The 26,721-nt window shown below is 42.4% G+C and overlaps 2 protein-coding genes and 1 long non-coding RNA gene across 3 annotated transcripts in view; 1 reads left to right on the top strand and 2 right to left on the bottom strand.

The window, feature by feature from the left end:
* The window catches only part of LOC126543402 (mast cell protease 4-like), a 28,073-nt gene extending 25,439 nt beyond the window's left edge, over window positions 1-2,634 (bottom strand). The window contains exon 1 of the mRNA XM_055062294.2: window positions 2,376-2,634. Within this exon, the coding sequence (XP_054918269.2) occupies window positions 2,376-2,474 (99 nt within the window). The 5' untranslated portion in view covers window positions 2,475-2,634. The remainder of the gene's footprint in view (window positions 1-2,375) is intronic.
* Window positions 1-9,948, top strand: part of LOC129380639 (uncharacterized) — a 40,031-nt gene extending 30,083 nt beyond the window's left edge. Inside the window, exons 2-4 of the long non-coding RNA XR_008608820.2 lie at window positions 3,628-3,693; window positions 5,507-5,595; window positions 8,180-9,948. This is a non-coding gene — a long non-coding RNA (uncharacterized lncRNA). The remainder of the gene's footprint in view (window positions 1-3,627; window positions 3,694-5,506; window positions 5,596-8,179) is intronic.
* Window positions 4,566-26,328, bottom strand: LOC126543152 (mast cell protease 4-like). The gene is made up of 8 exons (XM_050190289.3): window positions 26,116-26,328; window positions 22,375-22,399; window positions 22,210-22,283; window positions 18,108-18,211; window positions 16,723-16,861; window positions 9,970-10,087; window positions 7,383-7,537; window positions 4,566-4,856 (listed from the first exon to the last, which is right to left on the bottom strand). Exons 1-8 carry the CDS (start codon window positions 26,191-26,193, stop codon window positions 4,644-4,646), a joined length of 906 nt encoding a protein of 301 aa, XP_050046246.1. The 5' UTR covers window positions 26,194-26,328; the 3' UTR covers window positions 4,566-4,643.
* Between the last annotated feature and the right edge of the window lie 393 nt (window positions 26,329-26,721).

Below are 26,721 nucleotides of genomic sequence, written 5' to 3'. Positions count from 1 at the left end.
GAATGAGTCTGTGGTACCAACTTCGCGGACCGCTTGCTGCAACTGTCTGTACGTATTACCGGCACTTGGATATGTACAAATTTTCTCGAAGTTACAGAAATTTTCTCATCCGCTAGCGTTGTATAGCTAACCTTAGAAGAAAGGGCAGCCCCCGAACATCGGCAAGAGTAAGTACCGCTCCTTGAACAATGAGAAAGAGAGTAGCACCGCTTCCTATATTAGAGTAAGTTTCGCACACAGTATCTACGCCCATCTACTCCAACTGGCACGTAAACATGCGCCAGCTCTATCGCCAACTTGTCAAGAAAGAGTCAATGAGCCCTTACTAGAATGTATTCGCACTATATACGCACTGTCTCAACCCCTAGGATCCGCTTTTCCTCGGGCACGGCTAAGCCGCGCATGGTTAGACGCGGGATGTTCCAACCCTCGTGTGCTCAGATACGCGGTGTCACTGCACACCAAACGCCTGCTCACGCAGCCACATACTGATAGTGCACAAAAATTGGAAGCTGAATGTTACCCCCCTACGGCGGCCTACAAGAGTTACCCAGTTAGTCGTTATAATGCATCTTTGCTACAAGGCATTACAATGTAGAAAACAGCTACGTTTCAAGCCTTGTGCGGAGCAAAGAAAAACGCACTAATCCTGATTCAGTCCATGAGATGAAAATTTGGAAAACATATTTAGCCCCGCTTTTAGAACAAGAATCATATACTCTGCTGGCGTCGTTTCGACAAAAATTTAATCAGCTCCGAAAGCGCTTTTGCATGTTCTCGGAAGCTGTGGCCAAAGGGTCTTGTCGTCCGAGCAGTAAGAGTTTTCGATATCTCCCGAAACAGTGGTTTGCTAAGCCGCATTGGCGTCATACACATCCATTCTAAACGTGGAGGCAACGGAAGCAGTTGAGGCAAGCAGTGGACACGTCACCACGTGATCAAACATAGCAGTGTCAACTGGATCGCCGCGAAAAGGGTCATTCAGGATGCGATCTCAAGCAGTGTCATTCGGTGCAAAGAACATTACCTATAGTCGTTTTTCTGTGCTTTTCAGCTAAGCCAGAATTTTACATTTGGTGAACACGGTGGCACTCGAAGAACTGTAGCATTTCTGTTTCGATACCTTACCTCTACCAAGGAATACTGGCAAATTTAAAATGTGATGTATTGCTTTCTAATAATGAAAATAAATGTCCTCATATTAATAAAAGGCAAGATATTTCGTGGTCGTCGTCACCCACAAAACTGCTGCCGTATAGTACATCTGTGGTGATCTGAAGTGCAAGGTATTTTCTGCGTTATTCTGTTTGTATAATTACAGGGAGCGATATATACCCCATATAAATGGGGTATATATCTCATCTTCGTTGAGATGAATTATTACTGCTTCAATAGGATACAACAGGCGATAGAAAAATCATAAAACGCCACTGTTCTCAATTAAACAAGGCATTTTTATACATGAGGATGTTTTTTGAATTCGCATTTTACGGGATGAGAAATTTCTATTTTATTATTTCGCGCAATATTTAAAAAGAATATTGCAAGGAGTTAGGCCAGGGACTGAAAAGTAGGACTTGTGCTGAAGGGTGTACAAGGAGGTCTCCTTTCACACGCCCCATATTACTCCGCCGCTCTTATGGGCAGCGCAGGGCACTCAACGGCGCTATTTTGAACCGCTCTGCTTTTGCACAAAAAAAAAATGTGCAGAACATGCTTGCAGCAGTAAATGGGATAGATATTCCGCATTTAGTACATATGTGAGATGAAACGCAGCTGTGCATCAGAATCCTTCTTTTCGATGCACAAATTGCTACCGTACCAAAGGGAATATTTGGACTAAAGCAAAAGCTAATCATTAATTAGCATTTGGTATAAATTCGAATGCAAAAATAAAAAATTAGCGGAATGACATAATTATGAAGTGAAAGCCTAATGTATGGGAATATTTCGCACAGAAGGTAAAGCATCCATAAATGATTTTTTTCACTACCTCTAATTCACTTCGAAATACACTCATTTCAGCTAAGGTGAGATTGTATTGCAACAGCCTGTTCTAAGTCGTTCATAGCGCAAAAAAAGTGAAGTGCTCTATTAGCAACTGGCAAAATAAAATGTAGCTTGTACTCCTAAAAACAGCAGGCAGTGAACTGAACATTATATTCAGAGCAAGGCCATTTCTTGTGACTGCGTTGGATATATGCATCTAACAAAATGAAAACACTGTCATGAGAGACGACAGCAAGGCGGCACGAAATTAGGGGAAAATCAAGGACACATTCTTGAATCTCAAGGCATTTCACAAGGACCAATATTGCTTCATGGACTAATTTTCATATTTCATTAAAGAATTGTAAACCTTTAGGCACACTTACCTTAGCACTGATCGACGAAGACACAAGAAGTGAGCTGATGGACGTAACATAGAGGCACAGTTTTAAAGATCCCATTGTAACGTTAGGGTTTTCAAACATCGGGATGCAAAGATAAACAATTCGCGAAGAATTTTTCACTTTCGTGTCATTATCTAATTGTTATGTCTTCTTGTAATGCATTTACGTGGTCTTTTTGTTTTACTAAATTTGGTTCGCCAGCTACCAATCCAGTCCCTATATAGCGCATCTCGAAATCTGGTATGTGTTTATAAATTTAAGTAGTCTCCTGCCAAGCGTTTCGCATGTACGTCACTCTTTAAAATACAAAAGTATGTTTGCATATTCTATCATCAATATACAGAAAATCAGTTTGACGTGAACTATTCCCAGACCAGTAAAGAGAAGGTCTTTGTGGATGAGCGCCTTAAGCATTTTATGAGCTTTTCTTCCAAGTAGCCTTTGCGTGTCGATGCATGAGATGGGCACACACGCCCAATAAAAGGAAGAGCTCTTTGAATCACTAAATTTATCGTGAACCTGAAAGATGTCCGCCTTTTAGACGTCACAGTAAGCCATACGCATACTTTTTTCTCTTCCTCTCAGGCGGCAGCAGTTTGTAGATCAACATAAGTTTTTTGCTGTAGATGAGAGCCCCACTAGTTAGCGTACGTTTTCCTTCTTGCAACCAGAAGTAATATTTCTGTAAGTGTTAGTGCTTTATTACGCACATCTTTTAATCTATTTAAGTGCTTAATATACACTCCAGGGCAATTTAAATGCTTTGGAAACATCATTACACATTTTTACACTAGACTCTACTTTTTAAAGGTTACAAATTACCGAATTTGATCTCTATCTCTGATGACCGTGCTGCACGTTTTTAGGAGAAATAGCAATCATAGTTGCAAACAAAAACATATGCAATTTCTCCAAAGCATGATTGAGGAAAACGCGTGTCTACGCTCAAGGTTTTCGACATAGGTGCCAATTCGACTTTGGGTTGAATGCTTTCCGTGCCAGTGCACAGGTCACGGAATATCTTTCAAACTCTTCAAGCGCACAATGTCGAGAAGCTCGCATTTATCGCCCGACATTCTTGCTAAAGCAACTAAGTTTGGCGGCCATTTTTTTCAGATTGTTGAAGTACATGAGATAGTCAGACATTCTGTCAAGATCTGCGATCAGTTCGTAAAGATTACTCTGCATTTAGATTTGCAACTGAAAACCACTATACTTACCATCTTTCTTTCAGACATGGTCGTGCTAGAGACTAAGCGACAGACGCCGATGTATGGCCTGGATAGTATGAGATACTGGGGTGAGTACGAGATCACAATGGTTGGTTGAATAGGCTCAGCGACAGCTTTCTCAGGAAGCTAAGATGTTTAAATGCATTTGGGCTATTTTTTCGGCAGTTAACTATTACCAGGTGATTGAATTGAGGTGATGAATTGATTGAATTGTCACTCATAGACCAAAGGGTGCCGTTGGACCATAGTAGTAATTATTACTTACCTGCACGAGATATTTTTCTGGACATTCCGTCTCGAAGTGATGTTCCAATAGTTCGTGTCAACGGTACTTGTGTACAATAACGATCGTTACGTATTTTATGCATTCCACCTACAATAAAAATTATTTTTTGTCTGAAGTCAGCGACTCATATCACCTGATCAGCATAGCATGTGATCAAATAATTTTCCGATGGCTTCCTCTATCTCTTCAATCGAAGATCATTTATTATATATACACCCACCGTGGCTGCTTAATAGCTATGGCGTCGGGCTGGTAAATACGAGGTCACAGGAGTGAATCCCGGTCCCGGCGGCCGCATTTCGATGGGGGCGAAATGCGAAAACACCTGTGGTGCTTAGGTTTAGGTACACGTTAAAGGACCCTAGGTAAACGAAATTTCTGGAGTCCACCACTACGGCGTGCCTGATAATAGGAAAGTAGTTTTGGCACGTCAAACGTCATAACATAATTATTTCAATTTCTTTTAAATGGAGCATGTTGCCAATTGAGTAATTCTTTTCCAGAGCTATTGATTTATAGCATTCTTGCTTTCGGTCAAGCTTCCTGTGAAATTTTTTCTGTAGATACAAGCTATTCGAAATGTAGCAAAACCATAAACAGCATTGATGACAATTGAGTGAATATGAAAACTAAAATACACGAAAAAAACATAGCGACAATGGCTAATGTGATTTTAATATTTCTTATTATGTGTTTCTCACAAGTATGTGCCCCATAGTTGAATCCATGACATCAGTCATCCGACCTGGATTCAACAATACGGTCCCATCTTTCCATGGCATTGAGGGAATAGCTGATCCAGTTGATGTACATCGAAACTCTGGTTTGTATAGTGGGCGCTGGTCCACGGTTGGTCTTGTCGAAGAAGGACACAATCCCATACTGAAATGATTTGATTTTTCTCCCCTTACGAGTGTACGCCGTAACCGGGCTGCCGGTATCTTCCTGCATTGAAAATTGCATGAGGTTAAACAAGAATCTTTTAGAAACATATAAACTTCTGTCAATGTTGCGAAATTCATAAGCATGTCCAAAATACAGTTGCTCTTAACCATTCCTCAATACTATGCTATACTGTACTATAGTATACTACTATACCTCAATACCATTTATCCGACATAGGATTTCTGTAACGTTTGATCACTCTCATTTCATGTAGAAAGTTAGAAATTATAAGTATTCTTGCTTCTTTTTGCATAAAGCTGCATTCTGTTATTTCGATCATCCACAAAGTACCTTTATTTTGTAATTGGTAGAAAATGTATCACATGACTTAACATATTTTGCCCCAGTTTGTGATTTTTCTGCATACGTCATTCTTGCTTATACTACAGATACCTATGCTGAATATCATACGTTTTAGCATGTTGTTACTTTTACCTTCATTATCACGTGTTAAATACTGTTATTTTCTTCTACTGACACAGTTTACCTAGGTGAAATTCCAGATTGTTTGTAATAACATTTTATAGCTTGATATGTTATCTAACAGAAATACACGTGCATGCGCCCTTTCTTTTCGCGTGATTCCCATTCCTAGCCTACCTGGCTAACACTCAGTTTACCTGTCTTTCTCTTTAATCTATTCCTTTTAGAGAGTCCTGCCCACTGATCCAAGTTTCCTTGTAGCTGGGCCTCAAGATATGTGCTCTCTACTGTCCTGCCGAGCAGACAAAACGGGCAGGTGGGTATGCACCCGTATGAAGAACTGTCTGTTGGCTGCTCTTCTGCCCAGTAGAAAGTTAGGGTCACTATATTCAAGAAGGCCAATCGTGAAATGTTACACAGGTAAAAAATAATAATAATGAAATTCGGGTAAATGCGTGATGACCCTGCAAGGTTTCCAGGTTAGGCACAAAATTTATCTGTGCTGTCCCAGAAATACCAATTTAGTCGCAGGGAATTGGCCATAATTAGTTACAAAACAAGTACAACGAAATGTTGCATGTCGGCACATAGCTTCCCAATGGCGAGACCTTTATGGGCAGTGTTGCTAGCTTATTGTACACAATTCTACGCTCACTCCGACGTTCTGAGTAACATCCGGCTGCGAACTATGGTGCTGTATATTAGGAAAAGTCAAACATTACCGGAAATGTGCTGTGCTAAGGCCATGATCACAAAATGTGGTGGATCGTGGTATCGACTGATAACACCCGCTTTCCAGATATTGGTGAAGGCTTGCAATAATGTGATACTAAGCTGTTGCGAATACACACGGAAACCCATATGTGGGTTTTGGGTCATACTGTGAACATAAATTCACGGCTCCAAGCACCAGTGCAAATTGCTGCTTTTCGAAAATAATAAACAAAATGCGGCGACATTGTTTAAAAGCCTTGTAAGGGAAGTATTTATAACATTATGGGAAACTCTTGATGTATCGGAACGCTTTGTACGTAATAAACGTACTCAGCTACGCTTAAAATAGCCATGTAGTCCCGATAAGGGTAGACGAGCATTGAGAAAATGTATACAGTCAGTGTATTCTAAAAGCTCTTACGTAAACGGTTCCAAGTTAAAGAATAAGAAATATTATGGAAGAGGACTCGAGACTAATCAACGTGCGATGGATTTCAACAGAGCAATTTTAACAATACCACATGAAAACGATAGTGATTAGCCGATCAAAAGGTGCAGCTGTATATCTACTTCAGATAAGAAAAAAAAGTCGTTCAGTAAAGAATTTAATGCGCTGAAAATATAAGCCACAACCGGATGTGCTAGAAGGGACGGTAAAAAAGGAAGCGCAGTAAATGTAGCGGCTTGATAACATTTGCGAAATATGTAGGCATGAAATGAAATTGGCTGACGAAGTGGAAAAGTAATGCACGATTAGTTAGCGGCGTTCTTGATGACTCGCATATAAGACCGAGATGATCGGATGTGCTACTGTGTTAGATTTGAGCTGGTAAATATAATATTCTTCAAGTAAAACGAGGTTGAGGACCCAACGAAAGAACTTGCACGTATGCCTTTTGTCGTTCTTGCGCCTACGTCGTGAACGCTCTCCTGTTCTAGAATGGGTAAGGTGGTACTTCGGCTTTGAGAAATGACATTTTTGTTTACGGTAGCCTCTAGTTCAGCTTAAACGTAACTACATCCTGGTTCGTGGGTAAAGTTTTGTGAGTTAATTTATCAGTTCATATTAAGCATAGTTTTGTAATCTACAGATAAAACATAGCACGCAAGTCAAACGTCGTATTTGCGATGAAGTTCCTTTCGCAAACCCGTTCGAACGCCCACTGCAAGTAGACGTTGAGGAAAAGAAGCGCTGAGAATTGTACTTAATTTACAAATGGTAGGGAGCATCTTATTAGATGTGGCGTTTCCTGTTGCTACCTTTGCACATTGGTATATCGCTGTGTATTTGCTAGGACACAAGTCAATAAACCATGCGAGTGAAAAATGTGGAATGTATTACTGAAAATTGAGCACTTTCTAGAATCATCACAAAGTGAATTTACGTACCTTATACATCCTTTGAGTGTGATGTTTGGAGCACATGAGCAGTTCTTTGTTCACATGAACGCAATGATTCCATTGCTTAGTCAGGGCCGCACGGCAATCATCGTCTGATAACGCCCTTGTCAGGTAATAGAGGACTCGATCTGCTTTCTTCCCATCTTCATGAAAGGAAACGGAATGCATAATTGTAATAAACAAAGAACAACGCATAAATAAACTAAAATAAAATCACGGCCGTTTACTTGTTCCGGAGAAGAATGAGTGAAATATATTGTTGATTTTTAATTTGAAATCGTGCTACATGAATTAACTAAAAATGTATATGTTTGGCGAATTTCATGCGATTCTCAGAGGGAAATCTTTGATGCGGTGCAAATGCCAGACATGAAGTACAAACTCATTTATTTGATTTATGCACTTCACTTTATGAGTGTGTCGTGTATCCATCAAGCTAACTGAGTGTGTCGCGTATCCAGCAAGCTAACTAGAAGAATTCCCGTAGGCATCTCGAAGAAGGCTCGCAAGAAATATAATGATTCTAGAGAATGGATCAACGTACCAAACTTCATTAACTTCTCTTTTATTTTTTTGCTGATGACGCCCTATTTGTTCACGGTAAGTTCTAGAAGCAATTTTTTCAAGGTCAGTGCATGTGCCTCGGTATTACCAGACACTTATGTCTTTGCCTATGACTCTGGTAATACAAATATTCTATATTGCGTTGAAATATTCAAGAACAATCTATCGGACACGTGTACAGCTCATCTCGATGTCCGTTCTGTTGCCTTTACTAACCATAGCAAACTGGTTCAGACCGAGGAAACAACCCAACACAAATGACATCAGCAGTGACTAACCATCAGGGAAAAATACAAAACTGGGCGCGCAGGGAGACAAGAAGCCAAAAGGCACGAAGCAATATCCTTCGCATGCTCTGCGATTCCAAAACGAGTATGATCTTCCGGTAAGCGAAAATTTGTATCAATGAAGTATGATAGAAGGCTGCACATGTAGCCCCCTGCTTGAATAACTCGCCCTCGTATAGCGCGCCCTTATCTCCATATGCTCAATCCAGTAATCATTTTTTTTGTTTAAAGGAAGTTCTACATTCATCGAAAAGGAGAATTACATCTGTACTACCTGCACCATGCCGAATTATGCTACAATTGTTTGCTACCCCGCCGTCGTAGTGGAGTGGGCTTGGCTTGGAGCTGCGTAGCCCGAGGATGCAGGATCGAATCTCTGCTCCGGCGGCGGCATTTCAATGAAAGCTAAATGCAAGCGTACCAAATGCAGCCAATAATTGGCTGTGCATTAAAGAAGGCAGGGAGCTTCCAGGCTACCCCCCTTCCTTCTATGGCGTGCCCCATACTCACATCGTGGTTTCGGCACATAAAACTCCAGAATTTATATTCCAGGTTGTTCGCCAAATAAAGTCATTTCCTTTTTTGAAACGCTATGCTTTGCGTAGTCATCACTCCTACACAAGATGCATAGCGCACTGACACTCATTCGGTTTGGAAATATATTGGCCCTGTCAATGAAGAGTAATTACCAGCGACAAAAGTACCGCGAGGAGAACAGCCAAAAACATGAAGGTTATGTTTTACATCTCTGTACTGGTTTCGTCTCTCTAGCTGTCGAGGCAAGTTAATAGAGGGATAATATACTGCCTAAAGTAGAAGTTGCGTAATAAGTAGCAGTTCGAATTTCCTCTGTTCTTCTTGTGTCGTACCCAGACCTTATTGTTGTAGTTGCTCTGTTTAACGTTTGGGCTGGTGGTTTCCCAAACATCATAAATAGGCACTACATTGTTTTGTTGCATATCGTTTCAGTGGAGGAATAGATAGTCTGGGTGGTTTTACTCGGATTTTCTTTAGCATTAGGTAAAATAAAACGGCCTGTGGCTTAATCTCCACCACATAGCTCGTTTCAGTGCAAGGTGCTGATGTGTACTGAAAAAAACTGTACCTGAATTTATATAGGATTTTTGTCGTTTGGAGTTCCTATTAAAAGGTTACGTTTGCTTTTGTAAAGGACGGCTGCTAATACACCATAAATTACCATATTATACTTAACCTATCTTTATATTCGTTTGTTTACAATGTTCGTCGTGAGAAACCTAAACTAAAGTGGAGTAATCTGTCGGGCACCTAGCATTCATAACAGCTACCCTGCGGTTCGCAGTAAAACTCCACTCTGCGCTATATTTTTCCTACTAGGTAAGTGTACCCTTCGGCACTTTATCCGGTAATATATTTTAGGTATTCTCAAACTTTTAGTAGCAAGTACTGAGAAACCTTCTCGAGTATTTTTGGAAACTCATATTAGGAACTATGATTGCACAAGTGTCTAGGAAACAACTTCTTTATTGTGACTATTCAACTAATACCGTCTTCCTAATGAAGATCTTACTGAGTGATACAAAACAGTACTTCGGGGCTAAATTATTCCTAGAATAGGTCCCGCAATGAAAAAAAAAGGTGCTACAGTTTATCAGATTTCCGGCATATCACAACTGCGTGTGGGTAAAAAAACGTAAGGTAATTGTAAAACAACTTCGACCTTGATACAGTTCGTGTATACTTACAATAAATGGCGACGCCGAATCCAGCAAGAAGCATCCTTCCTGGCCTGGTTTTCTGCTTAGGTTTCGGGAGGCATACAGGCCTCACGAACCTATCAAATTTTGGCACGGGTTCTGAAAGCTGCACCCAAACATTTACAAAAGTATTGTGGAAATCACGGTTTCGAAGGAAACATTCGTTATTCGGGCACACAACCTATATTTCTTCCCGCTTGCTTCAATCTTAACAAAATGCTACGAAGTGTAGCATCTTAAACTGTACAAGAGGCAACCAGTAGTATTGATTTGGCCAAGCCTTCATGAAAATGTGCGCGCCCAGATACCTCCATGTGCACGCAACCATAATCCTCAGGACGATGCAAGCTAAACCACGGAATGCGGGAAAAGTGATACAAGGTTAATCGGCTTGTCCTAATCTCTGCACAGCGGTCTATTGACCCTGATGTTGCCTGGTTGCAGCCACGCGCTTAGCTCTACGATTCACTTCTTCCGCTGCCGTTCGCACTTTGCGAGGAGGCGCCATAACGTGTACCGAAGAGTAAATACAGGTGTACAAACTATGTGGCTCACGTATCACATCCCTTCACCCATGGCATCGTATTTTGGTGTTGATGGCGATGGTAATTACAGTTTACTGGCATCCCCTTCGCATAAAGGTTGTACAAATACATAAAGGTTGCATACAAATATCCGGCCGGCCTGCTTGAGCTAACCAGGTCCAGCTACGGGCCGCATGAAATTTCTATATGTAACTGCTGTCGGGACACCTGGTGGATTATGACGGAACTTCAATGCAGAGTTTTCACGCATCGACGCTACACGGCGTGCATGTCACATTGCGTGTCAAAAAGCTCGATACGATGCTAATGATGATGATGTTAATTTAATGACGTTCCCTGTCAAAGGAGGCGTTGAAAAATAGTCACTTAGGCTGCTCTATGTAATTAGGTATGCTGTGCAAGTTTTTCACTAGACCAATATTTATGCATCTCTGTATCCTTCTTTCTCTTCCTCAAGACCTCCCTGTCTACCTTATACCGCTAACTCTTAAACAAGATAGCACCTTTTGGGTCGTATCTTGCCACGCAACAATAGTCGTCATATGCCGTGTCTGCATTTCCATTCTTCCAAGCTGCGATTCCGGTACTTCTAAGTCCAGAATGGCATGCGTGTGATCAGCATGACAGAGCATTCTCGAAAGGAAAGTAGCGAGCGCATCGTTTTCAAGAAAGGAAATGCAAGCAAGACACATGACCATTGTTGCAGTGTGGAAAATGTACACCCCAAAGGGTGTACGTTACTTTAACAGTGTACCTTTGCATTTGCTACATGAGGTGCCTCCTCGTGTAATAATATGCAAATTCAATGCAAAGTGCCCTCATACAGACGCTACTCGGTGCGCACTGACATCTTGGCCGAGTTCACGTTTTTGTTAGGAAATTTCTCACCCGGTCACTCCTCTTTCGTAATGTAAACACTCCATTTCTAAGAGACATTTTCCAAATTAGATTAATCTACCTCCCAGAAATAGTTGTGTCGTCATTTGTTAGAGATGCACCAAGGGCTCCTTGGGGCTTCATGAAAGAGGTTGATGAAGGCTTCCACTTTCTTAAGGCTTACATTAGTATGGATTATATGTTCACTTACTTCCGTAAAGAAATGTCTGCTGCACTCAAAGCAAATTGATTCCTTTTCCGCATTATTATGCACCTTATTTGGAATGTCATCACCTAGATGTATTTAAGCGCATGCATCGAATGATCATTCCTCTAGGCATCAAAACTTTTTTTCGAGCTACGTTCAGCAACCCTTTCTGTCAAAATCTCGTTAGAAAAATGGGGCTGTTTCGTGCCTTAGTCGATAAACTGGCGCTTGTGTCCAGATGCTGAAACGATTCACCACTGTTTCGTAGATTGCAGGGATGCTGTGTTCTTCTGGGACATTCTTCAAAGAACACGTAAAGAGGATTTAGATGTAACACCATAAACAATTCGTTTCCTACCTTTCAAATATCCCTCTGACACACCATATGACATGTACATGGTACTCGGCCTGCATAGCCTTTGGGGCAGTAGTGTGTGCGTCAGGCATGCGGAACATGTGCGAAGCACTCGGTCAATTTTTCAGGAAACTGTTGCCTACATGCGTAGTGTGTACGCTGCACAGCAAACAGCGCCGGGCTAGATTCCTTTATTGGAAGCTTGCACGTGCTTGCCTTCCTTTTATGTGTGTTTTCAGTTGCCTCAAATTTACTATGCTACTGCGTAATAAAAAAAAAAGCTGCCGTGGCTCAGTTGTAGAGTAGCCAACACCCACGTCGCTGGTCCGGGTTCAATGTCAGCGGGAAATGGGTATTTTTTCTCATTCCCGGCGATAGCTGCCACGGACACCAGACACCTGGGGTGGAGGCGGCGGCGGACACCATTGCCAATCGAAAGGGCTACTGGAATGAGCCCATAACAGCTTACGCTCTACTAGAATGATAGAACGAGACACTGCTATGTTGCGAACGCCTAGTACTGTCCTTTTTCCCCGTGTAGTGTTCCCTTGCACTGTACAGCCATCTTTCCTTCCAATAGGCTCGCTATACTATCATTGCTCTTAAAGGCTATATTGAATTTTCTCTGTGACAATTCCTTGTTCCCTATTTGCAATTTCAATGTTACCTTGTATATCATTGCCAAATCTCTTCTGCCTGCATTCCCTATCCCCGCTTTTAAAGTACACACATTTGTTCGGTTTAGCCAGCTGGCTTTTCTCTTCAATGTTCCTTACCCTTTCTTCAAAACTAACTTTGCTCGGCGCTTATCTTTCATTATAAGAAGCCCAACCTATGTGCACTTGCATTGCTTCTTTGCTGGTCTTACTCTAGGCCCTGAAACCAGTCGGGCCACTTACCTCTGGTTAATATTCATGCCCGCCGAGACTTCTGATTTAAAGCACATAAATGCATGTGCGAACATTTCTGCTGGCCCCGTTAAGGTATTCCAAATTTGTCTCACCACCTCGTATTTATTGTAGTCCCATAGCCATTTATGCCATATTATTGCTGCATATTAGGTTATCTTTGCGGATGCTTCACTTGGTCTTTCCTTCATTTATACATACACCGCGGGATTCATATTGTTTGACTCTGGGTATACCGTTAGAACACGGACGCATCGCGCCTTGTGATTGAGGACGCGGCACTTGCATTAGGTGATACTTGACTGCCGCACAACAGGTAACCCGCTTACGGGTAATTGTTCGCATTTTTTTCTTTTATATATTCTTTGTTGATGACTATTGCCGCCTGTTGCTGGCTCGAAGCACTATCGTTTTGCACTATCGTCCTGTTCATACGGTATATATGTCACGGAGCCGTCCAACTTGAGAAGAGGTTACGAGGTACCTAGATCCCAGGTATGCCAAGACCATGCAAAGCAAGTTTAGAGCTTGTCTTCAAAGTGCCTTGCTAGTGTAGGTAATTACATCGAAACAAAAATGATTTTCTGTCCATTAATATCCTTTACATTCCTAAACCTGAAATTTCCGTTGGGGGTTTTTAACTTTAACACCTTTGACCATAGAGAGATTTGATGAAATTATCATTTTCTTCCAACTTCAGACGTTTTAAACCTGTTATTATGAATGTTTTTGTCTCTATCTATCTATTTATCTATCTATCCATTTATCTATCTATCTATCTATCTATCTATCTATCTATCTATCTATCTATCTATCTATCTGTCTATCTATCTATCTATCTATCTATCTATCTATCTATCTATCTATCTATCTATCTATCTACCACTGGGCCAATTACGCCCACCAAATGGCCTAAGTTGTCTGCCATCTGTGGGCACTGCATATGTGGTCGTTTCATCGTCATTACCCTTTGCTTTGACATGCGACTCTCAGGATGTCGTCAATGTTAAGCTTTACTTGTCACACAGTCATACATTAGTTGTCATACTGTTCATGATTACCTTTTAATGAATTTTACATTGCCAAAGTGTCTCGTGTAAATAAACAAGGACGCAGGCAAACGAAGTAAAAACTACGAACTCTTTATTTTTGTTGAATACAGGTACTATAATAAGTAAAAAACGCTTGGTTGAGGCCGTTCCATCGCAATCACTTCAGCTTTGTCATTCGGCTATTGCCATGCCATCGTCGCAACGCCATCGTCATCGCAGAGTTGTCGTCATATCATTGCTGTCGTTCCTTCGTCGTCACGATATCGTTTTTCCGTCGTTATCAATTAGTAAGTTTTGTCATCATTGTTTGTTGCATGAGAGGCCATACCGTTGTCGTGATGCCGTCGGAATCGTTTACTTTGATCACTTCAGCTTCGTCATTGGACTTTCGCCACGCCGTCATCATTACACCATTGTTGCCGTAGAGTTTGTGGTATATAGTCATCGTTGCACTATCGCCATTATCCTATCATCCTGTCACCGTTCTCATGTCATTGCCGTCATGAGGTCGTCGTTAAGCACTCGATGTCATATTGTCGTCCTGCCATTGTGGTCGTTACATTATTGTCATTCCGACTTCGTCATTCCACTCGCTCCATGTCATCATCTTCGTACAGTCGGTATAACATCGTCGTCATACCGTTGTCTTCTTCATCCCTGCAGAAGCGTGATCTTAATGTCATGATGCCATCGTTATCACACTGCTTTTACCGTTCGATTACGTCATTCCTTCATTGCCACCCCATTGTCTTCACTTCCGTCGTACAGTCCTCGTCATGCCATAATGTTTAAGGGTGACTTTGGTAAGCCAGTTCCACAGAAAAAAAACTGAGGAACCCTTCCCCTTCTGGAAAATGGGTGTAAGCGAAACTTGCCCTGCGTGCACCTGGCATTCGTCACGGTTAAGTAACCCACCGGTGACGGTGTCCGATTGCTTCGGCCTCCCGCTCCTTCGGCTCGGGATCTTCTTCTCATCGGTGTTACATTGTCTTGGCTCGGGCGCCTCTATCGGTTGGATCGGCGCGCCGACGGATAGCATATTTACGGGCGAGTTCTCCCCGCGCGTCTCCTCCGCGTGGGAGTCCACAACACGCTCGACGAACTGATCGAAGCTCACCGCACCGCTCAGGTGCAGCGCCTTCATCGTTCGCCGACCGGTCGCTACACCCTCTTTTCCATCAGTCATGACACCTCTTCTCACCCGCCAGACCTGATCTCACTACCGTATGCTCTTCGGGCAGCCTTTTCCATCAAGCCGCTACCCAAGAATATGCTCGCGGGACACCACGACGCCCGTCGCCCAGCCGGTGCGGCCATGCTTCACGCCAAGTACGCCGACCACCCGGCCATCGCCTACGTGGATGCGGCACGATACGCATCGCCCGGGGACGCCTTCGCAGTCGTCTCCGTCTCGCCCTCCTCGGCGCCCTCGGGGCCGACAATCACGGCCGCCACCGATCGAATGCCCTACGTCGTCGAGGCTGAGGAGGCGGCCATCGTTTTAGCTGCCACCTCTATCGAAGCCAGCGTCATACTCTCCGACTCCAAGCACGCCATCTCAAATTTTGCCCGACGTCTCGTCTCGCCTAGCACCTTACGGCTCCTTCGCCCACTCCTACTGGAGAACGAAGCGTGTCACATTGAACTGGTCTGGGTCCCCGCCCACTCGGGCCACCCCGGCAACGAGTCGACTCACCAACTTGCTAGAGGATTCGTCGACCGAGCGGTGGGCCCCTCTGAGCCGGAGCCCCTGGTTACCTACCACGGCATTACCCAGCACTATCGCCTCGAACGGTACGCCTACCCACCCCCACATGGCAGTCTTCCCAAGCTGTCCGAGATCGCCTGGCGTCGCATCCAGACCCGCACCTTTCCGTGCCCCTTAGCGTATTCGCAGATCCACCATGGTGTCATTGATCCACGCTGCTACCTGTGCGGCCACGTTGCCTCGTTGAACCACAACCTCTGGGGCTGCCAGGAAGACCCCCCGCCTGCCGACCTCGTCTCGCCACCCCCCACCGACGAACAATAGGAGGCCCTTCTCTCCAGCACCGACCGAGACATCCAAACACGGGTCCTGGCACGAGCTGAAGACGCCATCGTGATGTACAGCCTGGCAGCCAACGTAGCTTAGCCTCCCTTATCCCTTAGCCCTTCTAATATGAACGTTGACACTCACTCGCTCACTCCCCGCCACTCGTTGAACGCTAGCGCTTCCTCGGGAGAACGTACATCGCGTGGCCATCCCATACGTTTTCCGAGAATGACTGAACGAAAATGAAGCCGACGCAGCGCGCTCGAAACCCTTTCCTGCCCGTTCCCTAGCAGGCGGATGCGAAATGGGTTTCACTGGTTACGCGCAACTGCTGTGGTCTGGGAGCAACTGTTTTTTTTTTTGTGCGACCAGGACAACGTCACTTGTAAGCCCATACAAGCTTGGCCTGAAAATGGGACGACACCGGCACAGGGTATGTCAAATGCAGCAGAAGCAACGCAACTATCTGAGAGACTACAGACAACTAGTTTGCTTTATTGATAATCGCATTGCCATTGACAGTCATTGTGTGAATGGTTATGCCACGATTTTTGGGGACTGTATATGCCAAAGCTGTATAATGTTGAACAATCTTTTGAGGAACCGAAAAGGAAGACATGTCCTAGGCACTTTGTTTTCATAAAATAAGTTTTGTTCCAGCACAGCCGTCCTTAATAACATTTTATAAATTGTTGTTTCGGAAGAACACGTAAAATTATAAATACATGGAGCGTCTCATATTTTGTTAAAGATTTGACTCACCTTAAGCAAAGCAATGTCGTATCCCTTAGAAGGATGTCGATACTTTTTATGAATTATCGCATGAGTAACCTCAAGAGAACGGCCGCTGAATGGTGCGGTGCTGTTGTAGTATGCCAAAATCTTGCGGTATAATGTGTGCCTAGAAGAACGTAAATTTGAAAAAAAAGAAGTTTGTGGAATTCTCAGAGAACACTTCATTGGACGCCAAGTATTCTACGCATATTGAAACTAACACAAAAAGTATCTGCTACATTTTTACACCTTATAGAAGGCCAGATTTTGCTGTTTCAAAAGAGAAATTGATATATGGTATTAGGGTCTTTGAAGGATGAACTAGTTATGCTCTTATGCATGAAGCCAAAGTTACCTTGCACAAACAAGAAGACCAGCATGCTAGTTCGACTAAGAAACTGGTGTCTCTAGATGCGAGGCTAAAATAGAAAAATAACGTATGGTCCCAATAAGATAAAGCAGGCACCACAACCGCGTCCCCATGTTTGCTGCTCAGTCCTTTTCCTCTCGCTTTGCCTTTCACATGGCGTCAACACAGCAACGGTATCATTTCTTCTAAGGATATACAATGTGGGTCCAGCAACTTGTGTGTAACGAAATTGGAGACTAAAAGGTGTAATCTTGAACGCATGTTACCCACACACATAAAGGAGGCACTCAGAAAAAGAGCAATGAATATATTGAACGTGCAGCTGGTTCACTGTGGTAGCACCGCCTTACTATCGTATCACTTTGTATTCTCCGGCATTTTGTTATAAACTTCTCCGGGGCATATGAGGGTCTGTAACACTGTACAATGCCTACAAATGGAGATATTCTTGCCTTCATCCAAGATGATAATCATAGCAGGTCTTTCTAAGGCATTGGCTTTTATCTAGCACAAAAGCTAGGATTCGCTTTTATTTTTCATTGTACGTATGCCTCAGCAAATGCTATCGGAGTGAAACTTCATTTCACTTTGTGGGCTTTCACAAAGCAGGCATTGTACTGTTCTACACGAGAACACTGGATGCAACCTTCCAAAGCCGCAAATACAAAGACAACAAGCATCAATTATGATACGATGCGCGCAAAAATTTGGCCTCATCGAGTTGTATGAAATTGATAAGTATCACACAACTGGAGTGAAGATGTAGTGATATGCGTTAAATTCCATATTTGTGCTGCGATTGTCGAGAGTTCTTGACATAAATATATGAGAGACAAGCCACAAAGCATTTATATGAAATAAAATTCAGCCACGTGTTCGACCGCATTAGGTACTATTAAATTTTCTTATACTATGCAACAGTTACACTTAGAATGCCTGTTTAGATATGCCACCTTGTAGTATTTATCTGTGATTCATGCACTACTTGTCGTATATGCATTACCCATCTTTTAGGCAGTTCGCAGCAGTCAGTACTACGTCCCGGGTAATGAGGCTTCCGCCACAATTTATTACTTTTCCGTTCCTACGTATCAGCTTGACGTGAACCTATAAAAAAGAACACCTGTGTCAGTATTTTCCTTTTGCAGAGCGACGAAAACGAGCTAAAGGCTAAAAAATATTATTGAGCTCTGTAAATACTTCAGAGCATTGCTAAAAGCATCACATAGTTTTTGTTCAGTGCTAATGAACAAACTATTGTGGCAATAGGTAACACATGAGCGACAACTGATTTCTGGGAAATGTCAGCTACTCATTCTTTGCCTAATATATTTATTTGGTTGCAGCTAGGTTGCTTCAATATTTTATCACCAGGCTAACTTCATGTCTAGCAACACCGCTTTCGTATATTTTGAATCCCGTATTCTAAAGAACAGCTTTACCTTAGTGAGAGACACTTACTACTCTGTAGTTACAAGTTTTCACAGAAGTTTTATCGAGAAATTATTTTTTGGCTATACATTTTACCAGATAATGGCGGAAATAATGTGTTTGTAACGTTTCAAACATCATTGACTTTGTTGTTCTGCTTGATGCCTGAATATACAATATGTGAAAACCTGCTGATTTGGGTTAAGAGGTAACAAGATTTAAGCTAGCAAGATTTTCTGTTTGCGTTCAGTATTCATGAGGGCGTCCTAGGTTGGGTCGATGGTGTCACCCATTTTCTTGTTTTGTATACATTATTATACCTTAGGTGAGCGATAAATAATATCGAGATGAGACCACCAACGTGGGCTCTCAACATCAATAAAGTTATTTTTAGAAAGTGTTGAGGACATCATTAAGGATCAGTATCGATGTGGATGGATATAGCAACTATTTATAGGGTGTGCATATCATAATTTCTAAAGCGCTACCTTCGGCACTGTAATATCTAGCCCGAACTCCTTTGAAGGTCTAAAACAATACTACCCCTGCTGAAAACTTCTGCCCAATACCCGTTTTGTGCGCTTTCCGTCCACGTATCCATGGGTCGAGCATCAGTACAATTGAGTCCTTTCCTATAGGAGCGTACTCATGCTAAGCCACGCCAAAGGCCTAACAAACGCAATAATGTTACTTGCCAAATCGGCGAAATAAAATCCCTTTGTCACCTTAGACTGGTGAATAAGTTGCACCTAAGGCGTTATGAAGTATACTAACACATACATTTTCTTAAAAATGCAATCTTTGGGCGTAAGGATAGCCTTTCAGATGCAAATGTTAATGCGGGATAATAGTGACATTCCTTACGCAACGCCAAGCTATTTACTAAGACCATATGTTGTCAGTTCAGGTTGAAGCGTCAAACGATGGTGTCATAAGGAACTTTACCTGAAGGGGTGCTTTTTCCAGAGCATCTATAACTCTATGTAGTGGGCGTAAACTATCCCGCGAATCAGAAGGGTTAACAAATACACGTCAAGTATTGTAAACAAATGCCATAACGATACCTTAAATATTGGTGGCAAGTATTTGCAAATGAATAATTCTTTATCACGCGGAAGTAAACAAGAAAAAGTAAACCTAAGCATGGTTGATTCAAGAAGACAATATAACTATTCATAATTATAAAAATGTGAAAATGAGGACACAAGATAATTGCAGGTATAATTTCCACTCTGAAGCACTTCACAGTCACCTCTTTTGAAGACAGAATTGAGTGTTAACGGATAGTCTCTCGCGGCAACCGAAACATATGCAACATTCTACGATGAAAAATACCACATCCAAACAGATACGCTGAGAGCAAAATATATGAGAACATAAGCGGTTTGCCAGTCTTCACGCTGTTTCTTTGATAAGAAATGTTACGTCGCCACACACGCACCTTGCATTACACAACAGATCGGTAGTGCTGTTAAGTGTGACGTCAGGCACCATTCGGCATTTTTGAGAACGACTGGAAAATAAAGCATTACTGCATATTTTTAAATTAAGCCATATACTACTACTATACCTACTAGAGCAAACTTGCAGAGCATCAAACGTAGAAAATAAATCAACCAACAAATCATTAGGAGTTCGTTGTTGCTATTATGACGGCATATCGAGTCACACATGAATGAATTCACTTCGAAGCTCCTTTGTGAACAAGGAAATAGTGTTTAGCAATGTAGGATTGTTTACTCAGGTCTGCCACACCTAGTACGCTTAACATTATGACTGTTTTGCTTAGTAAAGAAATAACAGATGCGACATGTAAAATTCTTTTTTTTTTTCAGACATTTCCTTATTTTCTGCGAGACAACCTTGAGACACGTTTGGATGACGAGATACGGTACTTCTAATAAGGTAAATAAATTTTGGAATTTTACATTAATTTCGATTAGGCGAAATAATTTTCTGGCACTTGACCATTGGAAGTGTCTATAAGAGGTGGTATGTGTGAAGGCACTAATACATATCCTTGCATCCTAAATGTGAAACAAATGACCAACCCTTCCCCTATCGCAAAATGCGGGTAAGCGAAGCTAGTCCTGCGTACACCTTACCTTCCTCACGGTTAAGTAACCCAGAAGGTAATGGTGCAGGATTGCTTCGGCCTCCCACTCCCTCAGCTCGAGATCTTCTCGTTGCTGTCGGATTGCCTGCGCTCGGGCGGCTCTAAACGCTGGATCGGCCTGCTGACGGTGATCCCTTACTTCTCGCTGCTGCTCGTCGAAGGCTGCCTGTTCCTCGGGGACCGCAGAAAGCATGGGCGTCCCATCCGTTTTCCAAGACTGAACATGATGGAAATGAAGTTGGCGCAGCGCGCGGGACACCATTTGCTGCCCTTTCCTTCTTCGGCGGAAGCGAAACGTCTCTGATTGGTTACGCGCGTGGCGTGAGCGAGCGCCTATGCAGCTGGAATCCTTGCTGATGACTCACGCCCTGGCGCAGGCGCAGGTACCAACTCATCAAACTGTCTTTTCCCGCAGCTGGTCTGTTCTTGGAGCAACATTTTTGTGTGTGTGACCAGCACAACGCCACTTGTGAGCCAATACAAGCTTTGCTTTGAATAAATATCTGCGATAAGGGTACCGGGTGCCAACCGGCTGGTATTGTGGCTTTGTGAGCTTCCTACGAGGTCTGCCAAAGCAAGCCGTTTATGTAACGACGGAAACGAGATGACTTTCGGAACAGCAATAGACGTCCGCTCGTTCTACGATCGCTCGAACCAAACAAGCAAAGCTTTGTCCGACCCACGTCAGCGTTGGAGAACATGCGACTTCGACCTGTGTGGAGCGCGCGCCTGCCCTCACGCCAGACGCGCACTCTTGACTGGCCATGCTAGGACATGCCACAGTTGTACTGTACTTAATAGTAAACGTGGAAACGAGTGCATCCAGATAAACGCTGACTCGAGGACATCGTGAAAGTGCATAACTTCCAATAAGATGCAATTTTCCCACTCACTGGGCTATGGGATCTGGCTCTGTTGTCAATATCGAAAATTTGTGCACCCGGTACTTTTATTATTGAAAATTAGGCCTCAGGAAACTTCAGCTCTTTCGAATTTCACAGGTATGCACAAGTTATTGCTATCAGGGAAAAAAATAGAGCGCATTCACATGGTTGTCCTCAGGTTATGAAGCAGAGCCGAAGGTAAAAATATTTTGTGTTAAAAATGCACTATTTCAGAAGGCCCCGTAGTCTCGAAGTATAACCATACCCACTTGGTACCAAGGACAACATAATCACTCATGTTTATACAATCGCTCAGTCAGCCAATGAATGCATGAGGGGAGTGAAAGTAGCCCTATGTAACGGAGAAAGCAATGTCTGGCTGTTCCCGAGATATAAAAGCAAGTTCCCTCAAGACATGCTATTGAAACTTGGTCTTTGCAAGTTCGCATACCCTCCTGGTTCACGTTCGCATATTTCCTTTTTCAAATTCAAGTTTACTGCAAAAAGTTAGTCGAGGCTTTAACGAAAAACCATAATCATTTTATCAAAAGACTCCATCAATGTTGTAGAAATTTATATGGAAAGTTGTTTTTGTATATTCGGCATAAACCATTCAGGGCAGGGAGACAGCAGATAGCTTAACTAAATCGTATCTTCAAACGCGCATATCTCACCAGCCATGGGACTTGAGGCCTTGACACGAAGGACCCGTTGATAATTTTTGGAACTGGCTCTGACAGGCCGCAATCTGAAATATTTACAGTCAGTTTGGGGTCAAATTGTCAAGTCTGGTTGCTTTTTTGCAGTAAAGTTGATATTGCATATCAAAAGCTACTCACACTTGTAGTTCCGGAATGTGCTTGCCTGTGACGAATCCAAAGTAAGCAAAAGATATGAACTCAGTCAAACCTTCTGTCCTGCATTTGCTCGTTTGTTGTTCTCTTTACCAAAAGAATAGACTGACTCTCGGCATTGTGATATTTATTATCAAAGAAAATTTCAATTCACAGTAACACAGGATGTTGTTTATTTTCCATATAGTTTTCAAACAGAAATCGCTGAAATCAAAAGAGTATAATTCAAGTCTAGAATAACATTGTAATAGTTGTCCAACAGCCTACCGCAGAGCGCATGTAACACCTGCAATTTTCGTTGTTCGCTCACTTTTTGTATGCAGAAACATTTGCAGGAGTTTCATTGCGGTAAATTCGACATAAAGCTTATATTGGTTATTTTATATCATGCACCAGTTGGAAGGAAGAGGGTTGGGCATGATATAATGTCGACTTTCATGAGTTGAACAGAAGTAAGCAATGATATCTAATCTGTCAATGTTCAGAACGGCCTGATTATGGGCTTGTAGGAACCTAATTGATACATTTTTACTGTTGTCCTCACGCGAAACATGGACCTCGAAAGGCAGAATTATTCCAGGCAGTGTTTACCACTTCGAATTAGCAGAGGCAATGCGTCAGTGTTCTTTCGGTGGCCCTGTGCTTCACTAAAGTGAACTTCTATAAAGTTTCAATTTGCTCATAATGGCTGAGGGATTGACTGAGTGATTGAGAGGCGTGCCTTGATGTGCTACGTCCAGATGTGTGGTATTTGTTCATAACACTGCTTATGTTGTATACTTTCAATGCGTTATTGTCAGCCATAGTATGCTATTTTGCCCACTCCATCAACTTGCGTTTAACCCGACATCATGCAATATACTAAGTACTTTAAGGCCTGTCCCAGTCCATATCGAAAATTTCATCTTTTCAGCGCTTGAAAATGCATTCTGACGCACATTTATTTGTTAGATAGAGTAACTCCAAACGCTAAACAAACAATTGGCATCTATCCTCAAGCTTTATGTTATGCCGTGTCCTACTTAAGTGTATCCTACTGCGAGTGTAAAACATATTGAGAGAAAACGTGTACATTATGGGAGATGCCACTAAGCAGCAAAAATCGTTGGCAAAGACCACTCACATTTCTTGTTTTTTCTTGCCAATGTGATGGTTAAAATTTGTAGCCATAGTCAAACACGGTGTTCACGTATTTTCGCGATATAGCACATAGAAACTAAACAAGATATTTTATTTTGTAACCGAAGAAAAGCATCGTAAATGTTTCCTACGAATTGTTGCCACCAGTGCTACAACTACTCAAATGAAATACAGTAGTACCAATGACCTGATCCATTGTCGTGGTACGTTGGATGAGCACTCAGCCGTAACTTTACCTGTGTAAAGTGCATCTTAGCCTATATTTATGCATGTTTAGTTTTAGACCAGTTCTTACTTCAAAACGCAAGTAGTGCTGTCACAATGGCTATGACCCTGTGCTGCTAAGCACGCGATCATGGTTGACACTTCCGGTTGTGGCCACCGCACCTCGATGTTTCGAAGAATGCAAAAAATGCTCGTCTGCCCACATTTCGGTGCATGCTAAGTACCCCAGGTGGTAAAAATTAATCTTCGATACCGCATTTCGGCGTGCCTCATAATTATATAGCGGTTCTTCTTGTGTAACATTTTTTTTTCTTCTAGAGGCCGTATGTGTAGTGCTCCTCCTGGTGAAAGTTGCTATCTAGCTCTCGTTTTCGTCTCCGCAATTGTTGTACGTGCGGAAACCAAAGATAGCACTAAGCAAATTCTGGCACCTCAAAAGAAAATAAATTTCATAAGTCCGGCGTGTAATTGCCACCTGTGTAAAACTAGTTCAAAAAACTTTGTATGTACAAGGCCTCAACATCTCGTGGACATTGTTTTATATTTCTAGATGAGCACTGCGCCTTGCTGAAATAGGCTTTCGGCGAAACTGAGCACATGAAGATGCTTTAGGCTATGATTTGGCGTATCAAAAACTGATTAACCTTATTTTAAACAGGTACAGGAGAAACCCTTGGTGTTGCCTTGCGGAGAGAATTGGAATATACAACTTTGGTTCCCGAAGCTGCTCCTATGATACACGTATTGATAAGATACACGATGTTTATACACGTATAAACATCGAGAAATGTGTGGGCCTATGAGACATATGTGACTGACTCATGTTCAAGCAGGTGGTGACAACGAAACATATAATTGCACTATCATAACTCTTTCAATATGATATTCGTATTTCGCGACTGGCGAATATTATCAAAAACACACGCGCTGTACCTCTGCAGATGCATTTGTTACACGAATCAAATTGTCTTTTGAAGGCTGCCATCTTAGAAGCATTGCCATTTTCAACCGGCGGTGAAGCAGTCACCACACAAACTTAAAGTTCAATTGGGGTGTTTAGCCTCCCGTAAATGCACAGAGGGTCCTGAGGGAGCTCTCCAAAAAAAACGCTCTGGATAGGTTAACCAATGGAGTAATCGCACTGACAATACACCAGCATTGTCAGTGTGACAGTGCGTCTAGCATGACAGTGCGTCAACTATAAAAAAAACACTGGCATTTTACCTCTTGCAATATGCAGAAAATGTTCGCGATTATCCCATTTTCACTGCATTTATTTCCGTCACAGTGCCTTTTTTTAGGCAAATTCGTTCATCCAGCAGCCCTGTTTCCGCCCCTATTGACCACGAACACATGGTATACTCGCGTCTCCCTGGGACAAAATACTTGCGCTTTCCTTCAGTTTATCAACAAACTGGTGGAGCGCCCTTCCTTAATCTACTGGCATCATTAAGGAATGATCTTTCCAATCGGCTCTACTAGCCTTTCCTAATAAGCAAACATGCCGTCCCAGCTTATCCTTTATACAAAAGAAAACAATGTTGCTTGCGCGTCTTTACTTGCTTTGATCCCTTTCGTGCAGTTATTGTGTTATTCTGATAGTGTTGCAGCTCGACCTTGTATTATTGCATGTTATAGTCAGTACTTCTTACTACTAGTAGATGCACTGTATTCCCCTAATACGGAAAACGTTTGTGTATTTTATTTCTGCGTTGTTTTTCATGCATATTACCACCTTTAGAAGTTTCTTATTGTTATGTAATGCCCAATTCTGGTCCCTTAGGGTAAATTAATTACAGAAATGAAAGACAACAAATGAAAATTCGTTTTTGCTTTTACATCTATCGACATGCAGTCGCCATGGTCAAGGGTGAAATTAATTTCCTCAGGCGAAGCAGCGTCGCACCATACATAATGTACCACAACGACGTAGGTAAAATAGGGACTATCTAATTGTATTGCTTTATAATATTCTTCACGGAAAATGCACCATTTATATGAAGACCACTGAACTTTTTAGGACGTCGGTTTGACTTGCATAAAAAGTAAGTAGAAAGTACACTTTCCGGCCCACATCACCTAATTGACTAACATTCATTAATGAGGGAAGAAAATTGATAGAGCGAGTGCAAGCAGCACCGTGAAGTACCTTAGTATCAGTAGTATGTATAACGGAACTCACAACGTATGTTTCTAAGTGAATTTCTCCAGAGGTATATCACAGCGCAGATTAACAGATGTCTGAGATAACCTTGTCACGCATCTTCATATACTCAGCAAAAATTTAAAAGCAGCATAGCGAAGCATTTAGCACGAGCTAATTCAAAAGGAGCAATATATATATTTTTTTAAACTTCTCACCTGAGCTTCTGGCCATAGCGAAGCAAGAGAGAAAAGCAGCAAGGTAATTCCGACTGGCGCTTTTGGATAGCGAGCCATTACGTTTATTCCAAGTGCCGTTGATGTAATACGGCCGCTCCCTTGGCAAAAGGGTAATGCTCAAGTATGTATTGCCCTTTTATTATGAACGCACATGTTTGCTGTTGCCGGACCCAGCAATCAGCTTCTTCTATGTAACTTCATCTTGTGCGGTCCTAGCCTACAAAACGCGATGTTCATATATCGTTGGTAGCGAGAAGGCTCCCATATGTCAGCTCGCAGTGTGACCTACTTGCACGCAGGAACCGAACGAATCAAACAACTCCCACGTGCGCTTGGGTAGGAACAAAAGCAGTATTTTCTGACTTCTACAGCGCTGCTGTCAAGGAGCACGAAAAAATCTATATACCATTGGGCTGTGTTGCTTACAAATGTGTTGAGCTGAAAATGGCGAGTAAGGCAAGTTGACATCGTACTTTTGACGTGCCTTTGCGAAGTTCCTCTGTAGCTCTTTTAATCGATGCCGTGCTGAAGTTTGCTGAATAGGAAGTCAAATAAAACGAGTCTGTAAAGCACGCTCGCGCCATT

Source organism: Dermacentor andersoni, chromosome 10, assembly GCF_023375885.2.
Source record: "Dermacentor andersoni chromosome 10, qqDerAnde1_hic_scaffold, whole genome shotgun sequence".
Lineage (NCBI taxonomy): Eukaryota > Metazoa > Arthropoda > Arachnida > Ixodida > Ixodidae > Dermacentor > Dermacentor andersoni.
This window is presented reverse-complemented; position numbering and strand designations above follow the sequence as displayed.

Excerpts from the sequence above, each read along its gene's own strand:
- LOC126543152 (XM_050190289.3), bottom strand. The coding sequence starts at position 26,193 with ATGGCTCGCTATCCAAAAGCGCCAGTCGGAATTACCTTGCTGCTTTTC. Across the intron at positions 18,212-22,209 it reads GGCCTCAAGTCCCATGGCTG|GTTCACGTCAAGCTGATACG; the intron begins GTGAGATATGCG and ends TCTTTTTTATAG. Across the intron at positions 16,862-18,107 it reads GCGAACTGCCTAAAAGATGG|GCACACATTATACCGCAAGA; the intron begins GTAATGCATATA and ends ACGTTCTTCTAG.